The sequence below is a fragment of the Nanorana parkeri genome, unplaced genomic scaffold (genome assembly GCF_000935625.1).
Source record: "Nanorana parkeri isolate BGI_ZX_2015 unplaced genomic scaffold, ASM93562v1 scaffold1657, whole genome shotgun sequence".
In the NCBI taxonomy this organism is placed as follows: domain Eukaryota; kingdom Metazoa; phylum Chordata; class Amphibia; order Anura; family Dicroglossidae; genus Nanorana; species Nanorana parkeri.
In genome coordinates, this window is record NW_017307925.1 from 14,763 (window position 1) to 21,369 (window position 6,607).

Consider the following 6,607-nt stretch of genomic DNA (forward strand, 5'->3'; position numbering starts at 1 on the left):
ATTATTTGATATGTACAGTGGTTGTATTTTTTTTACGTGTGGTGGGGAGGAGTAGACGCGTATTAGGCTACATTCACACCTTTATTTTAGGTGCAATTAGGGATTTCTGCATCAGCAACTTGCATTTTCCTGCAGCAGAAATCCCTAAATTGGCATTTACAAGTGGCAGCTGTCACATAAGTTAATGATCAGGTGACAGCAGTTGCATGTAAATGCCTGCACACCGCATGTAATGATACGTGATATGTTTACATTCGGGTAGGAATCAATCACTCTCCCTGGACGCAATGATTGTGCATCCAGGGAGAGTGTTTTCTAACCGCATGTAATCATATCACGTATCATTACATGCGGTGTGCAGGCGTTTACATGGAGCTGCTGTCACCTGATCATTAACTTGAATGAGTGATAGCTACCGCCTGTAAACACCAGATTAGGGATTTCTGCTGCAGTAAAATGCAAGTTCTGATGCAGGAATCCCTAATCACACCTAAACCTACAGATATGAATAGGGCCTTATTGTGTGTATATTGGTGTCTGTAGTACCATACTGGATACAGTTACATTTTATTTTAAAGTATGAAATTTGGCAAGCGGCCCCCATGAGAGAAGAAAGAGGCGGGTGCGAAGATGGAGGGGGCAGAGACACCGAAGGAGGAGGTGGGAGGCGTCGCCGGAGCTCCAGTCCGGTGACAAAGATAAGGAGGCCCCTGAGTAGCAGGGTGCTGAGGATGAGGAGGCCGTCCAGTCGGGCTCCGAGGACAAGGAGGCCATGTTCCAAAGAGGTCAGGCCATGCAAGGTAAGAGGACTGTGCTGGCAGAGCCCAGCATAGATTCTGCACAGCCCACCAAAGAGTCTCAGGTGTGCTGTGCAATACCCTTTGGTTGGCTCTGCAGGATCCATAGGGGGCTTTGTCGGGTCTCAGGGGGGCTTTGCAGGATCCATAGTGTGCTCTGCAGCCTGCAAAGCCCACCACATATCCTGCAGAGCCTTCCTGAGATCCTGCAGGATCTGTGTGGGCTTTGGCGGGTCTTAGGGGGCTTTGCAGGATCTATGGTGGGGTTTGCAGAACCCATAGGGGGCTCTGCAGCCTGCAAAGCCCACCACAAACCCTGCCAAGCCCACCTGAGACCACAACCACTGTTAAAATCTATTGTCAAAAGGTTTCTCAAATGTTTTCCTAACCTTGCTTCACCAACGATTTAAATAAGATTTAAGTCATGTTGACTGCAAAAATGGGAATACTTAAATGTTTAACAGGAAAAAAGAAGTGGGAAAGGAGAGGAATTCACCAAAGGAGCCTTAGATTAATCGATCTAAACAGCAAATATGTAACGTTAAATATGATTTACATGCATCCTGTCTTTCTTCCCTTCACCAACAAAAAAACTATTCGTTTTCATTGAAAGTCTTCTTTCAGATCTGTTACATTTACAGCCCTATATCATGAACCTTGATTGCTTACTTGCAATCTCCAAGACATAATGCTGATCTTGTTTCAAAGTTCTGTCTGTTGAGTAAAATGCAGAGTGGGAAATGTTAAGCACTCAAGCACTCAAAGCAAATGGCCTAAAATCATAAAAATATACATAGCTTACCATTAGCGCTGGGCTCAATGTTCGAGACGAACGTGAGTTCAACTAGAAACTTCGGCAGTTCGTGTGTCTGGCGAACACACAAACTGTTCAGCCCGCCGAGCATCCCGCAGAAGGCCCTGAATGGCTAAAGCCTTGCACCTGACCACAGGGCAATCAGGGCACAGAGAACTGTGAAGCCATGATTGGGCAAAGTCCTGATGACTCTATAAACAGTTGGGCTGTGCTAGCCGCCACTGCTAGCTCCGCCCAAATGTTTATATGTTACCGGCATTTGTCAAAATGCCATTATGCGGCAGGTGTTCCTCACGAGTGAACGGGTAGGCGGTCGTCAGTTTTTTTTTTCATTATTTCTATTTATTTTTTATTGTTTTATTTGTTATTTCGTCGTTTTGTCGTCATGGACAACGCTGGACGTCGTGATTGACCCTGGATTACGTCAATGGATCAATTTATTTATTTTATTTTTAACAATAAAAATCCTTTGTTGTGTTTTATATTCAATTAAAGGATTTTTTCCAAAAGTATTTTTTTTTAAATTTCACTTTTATTTAACCTTTTAGTGAATGGGTAGGGGTACAAGTACTCCTTACTCATTCACGAGGGGGGGGGAGGGCGTATCTGGGTCTGGTATTGTTTGGGAGGGGGAGCTGCACGCTTTAAAAAAAACAATTAATTTTAGTTTTGTTTAGAAATGTCCGTTTTGCTGCAGCAGGTTCTATATATTGTACAGATTTGCCTGTCCCCTAGGGCAGTACCCAGATCCCCATACACTTTTTTTGGCCAATAACTTGCATATAAGCCCTCTTAAAGGGGACAATTATTTTTGAAAGTTCTACCCCCATAGACGTGCATTGAGTTAGAGTTCGAATTCAAACTTTTTGGTTGTTCTAAAGTTCAAGTTCAAACCGAACTCGGACCTGTTCGGCTCATCCCTACTTACCATTAAATCGAATCTTATATAGCCTCTAGCAGACAGATTCATAAGACATTTAACTATGATTCCTCTTATAACAAGATTCTGGCTCAATAACCTCCCTCTCCTGAAAACGTATTCATGTGATTAAGTTTAAATGTATGAAACTTATATTTGACTTATCTATCACTCACCCCACAAACTGCCACCTGCATCATGGCATCTAGACCTCCTTCTGGTGGATCCAGGTTTCCAGAAATGAACTGCATTCCAACCTGCTGTCTAAACAGCTCCCCATCAGGGGTGAGAGTTAGGATATGTTTAAAGGAAAAAGGAGGCTGGCAAGCTGTAGTTTTATCTGGGCAAGGGTTTTTTAACTGCTCTGGATGTGTGCTCACAAATGGCAGCACGGTTTTATCCACAAAGGAACCAAAACCTGAAAAAGAACAAAATGTTATGTGCAGAAATGATGGAAATGCCAGACCAACCCAGAACATACTTGTTGCTTATAATACTGCAAGGTTCCATATTTATACACAATCTGACTTTAAATTGGTCACGTATAGCATACTCCCCAACCTTTTGCAAACAAGAAAATAGGTCACAAACTTCTTCTATCTAAAGGTGCCCATACACCTTACAACCATCGCAAGACTTTTGTCTTGCGATGGTTGTAAGGTAATTAAAAGCTTGTACGATCTGCCCATCTTGGACAAGCAGATCGTACTTGCGATCATCATCGCAAGCCCGCCCCCCTGTAGGGCGGGCTTCCGATGACTGCAATGAGGGGCGGCTTTCGATCACTGCAAACGGCCAGTTTTCAGCAGTTGTCGAACAAGCAGGCCACTAACCCGCCAAGAATTGGACGATTCTCGGCGGGTTTTCAAGCCTGCTTGTTCGACAAATGCTGAAAACTGGCCGGTGTGCGCACGCGCACACTGCCCGTTTGCAGTGATCGAAAGCCCGCTCCTCATTGCAGTCATCGGAAGCCCGCCCCCCAGGGGGGCAGGCTTGCGATAATGATCGCAAGTACGATCTGCTTGTCCAAGATGGGCAGATCGTACAAGCTTTTGTAATGACGCGATGCTCTGCATTCTGATTGGCCGGGAGGCCGGCTCCATGCTCTCTTGTCATGAGATGACGAGGGAGCATGAAGCCAGCTTCCCGGCCAATCAGAAAGCAGGGCGTCGCGTCATTAGACAGCGCCCGGCTTCCTGATTGGACGGCTCGGGCTGGGTACCGGACGAAGGCCGTATTCTCGCTGGAGAGGCCCCGGGGGATGACAGGCTACACATACTAAGGTAAGGTAACCTTACCACACGAGGCCAGCTTCCGGTCAATCGCGAAAGCAGGCAGCGTGTAATGACGCGCTGCCCGGCTTCCTGATACCCGAAGTACTCGTGCTAGGCATCGGAGCATTTGGGCGAGTACAAGTACTTGTCCAAATACTCAGAATCTCGATACTAGTATCGGTATCGGTGCATCCCTAGTTGTAAGGTGTATGGGCACCTTTAGATAGAAGAAGTTTGTGACCTATTTTCTTGTTTGCAAAAGGTTGGGGAGTATGCTATATGTTCGACGGAAGACGTGCGACTGTACAGTAGAAACGGTTGCACGCCTTCCATACACTTTGCGATTATCGTAGCCAAATTTCAAAAAGCCCCATCTAAGCTTAACAAGCCTTAATATTGGCACTGGCACACTAAAATCTTGGCTGTTAGGAGGCTTGATATAGTACAAGCTCAACTCTTACCTATTTGGGCAGATTTTGTGATTTTATTTAAGGCTTTAAGCAAGTCAGCTCCTAGCTTTTTTACATTTTCAAGGTCATCATTCATGGAATAGGAAAGGTCCATAAGATAGTATAGGTCCACAGGATAACCTTCTGCTCGTCTAAATTTTACTTCAAATTCGCCAGTTTTGCCTGTTAAAATTGCAAAAAAAAAAACATTATCAACATAAATCCCAGAGTGGTGTTTACCCAATGATACTAATTGCATGTTGATTAGCTACTTCCTCTTCTAATGTGGTCAATAATAATATAGAAAACTATAAAAGAGAAAGTGTATTTTTGTTCTTCCATTCTTTTGTTATTGTATTATATACAGAGATTTGTAGATTAGTAAAAAGAGTAAAGTCACGGAATGCGTGCTTCTATTTTCTTCGCTCAACGTGCCGACGGAACAAAGAAAACAGAACAGATTCCTCCATCAATGATTACAAGTGGTGATCGAGGAATCTCCTGCTGTTTCCTTTGTATTCTGACAGCAGCCACCAGCTACTGTCAGAATACCCGGACAGAGCTGGCAGTTCATTGGCTGCTGGCTCTGTTCGGCCGACAATTTTCCGTCATGCTCCTTCGATCAGCCCCCATCTATTGCAGGATGCATCAGTGAGGCACGGTGGTGTCACCCCTGCATCCCAGAAAGAATGGAAGCCTGGGCTGAGGTAAGCTTTTTTTTTTTAGCAACAGTTTTATTTTTAAAATTGCTTTTTGCAGGCGATATGACTTTAGGGGGTTTAAATACTACTAACTTTTCAATTGTAAATGTAAAGTCCACATTAAGGAGCCATCTTAAACCTATATATACATGGTATTGCTTCCTGACTTTGCTTTATAAATTGGTTACAATAAAAAGGCTGTGTTTAGATATTACGACCCCCAAAAAAAGATATAAAAGGTTATTCACAAGAGGGTGAAGAGTTTGGAGAAGGCAGGAGAAGTGAACAATCTAGGACAACATAGCTTATTTTGAAAAATTCTGCAAATTCAGCTCACTTTCCAGTTCAGCTATGTTGTGCTAGGTTGTTCACTTCTCCTGCCTTCTCCAAATTATTCACCCTTTTGGGAATAACCCCGATAGTTCAGCATATCAATAGCCAATTAACAATTGGCTATTGGAAGCATTCTACATAAAAAAAAAAAAAAAAGAGGACTCATTACAAATAATAATTAAATCTAATATGAAACTGGATAGTTTTACTCAATGCATAATATAATTGTGCTTTACTTTGTGTGACGCAATCTTACCTGGTCGCAACTGCAGATTGATTCGCCCTGGTGACAGCTGTACTGCATTATCTAGAGTTTGGGAGCCTTCAGACGATGCTATACTTTCAGGATTGATGATATCAGCCTTACTACAGCCCCGGTCAGCTAGTACCTTTACGGTGTCACATCGGGCAGAGTCTGGCTCACCCGCAGTGGTGAAATTCTAAACACGAAACATTTCAGGTTAAATAAAGCTCAGTAATAACTGATGTTAACAGTAACCATTTCATCACTAAAACATATGCACATATGATTTTCAGAAAAGTTTCACTTTCAGGAAAATCTGTATTTACTGAAGGGCAGTACCTTCATAGAGAGATCAGCTGAGCGAAGGGGTGGTATGCACTGTAAGTGTAGTTTGCAAAGTATAGTGGGGGGAATTTTTCAAAATTGGAGCAGACAAAATCTGTAGCAGCTGTGCATGGCAACCAATCAGCTTCTCTCTTCAGTTTGTTCCAATAAGATTAGAAAATGAAAGAGAGAGACTGATTGGTTTCCATGCACAGCTGCTCCAGATTCTGTCTGCTCCAGTTTTGATAAATTCCCTTCAGTGTCTTTATCCAGCAAAGGATAAGGGAACCAAAGCAGATGTAAAATACAAGACAATGCATGTGCTCCCCTTCTGCATACCTTGTCCTGGAGAGACCAGTTAAAGGCATAAATTTTAGTGTCATGCTGATAAAACGAAGTCAACACTTTTCTGCTTTATTGGCCAGCCATTTGTCCAGCAGAGGTGCTACTTGCATAGTTACTGCCACTCACTGATACAAAAACAACCTTTAGCTTGTGGTCAAATCCGTCCTCAGATCTAACTTACTAAGCTACACAAGCAAAACCATTGAAATAGTGAATGAAGTGCTGAGATTGTCTTGTGTTCTGTTCAGAAAACTCACAATACATAGTTAGATGACCTCTCTTCTAAGGTGATACACTCTGTATAACACTGTAGGCCCTCTGGCATGTGCAGAACTAAAAGTATGTGCTATGATCAACCTGTGAAATCCCTAGCATGTCCTCTGTAACAGCAATGTTCAACTTGTTAA

At 43.1% G+C, this 6,607-nt stretch overlaps 1 protein-coding gene across 1 annotated transcript in view; it reads right to left on the reverse strand.

Moving 5' to 3' along the window:
• The window catches only part of LOC108799203 (integrin beta-2-like), a gene marked incomplete at its 3' end in the record, with an annotated part of 50,063 nt that overhangs the window by 7,380 nt on the left and 36,076 nt on the right, over positions 1-6,607 (reverse strand). The window contains exons 7-9 of the mRNA XM_018571034.1: positions 5,544-5,727; positions 4,266-4,436; positions 2,707-2,948 (exon numbers count right to left, since the gene is read on the reverse strand). Coding sequence (XP_018426536.1) covers positions 2,707-2,948; positions 4,266-4,436; positions 5,544-5,727 — 597 coding nt within the window. The remainder of the gene's footprint in view (positions 1-2,706; positions 2,949-4,265; positions 4,437-5,543; positions 5,728-6,607) is intronic.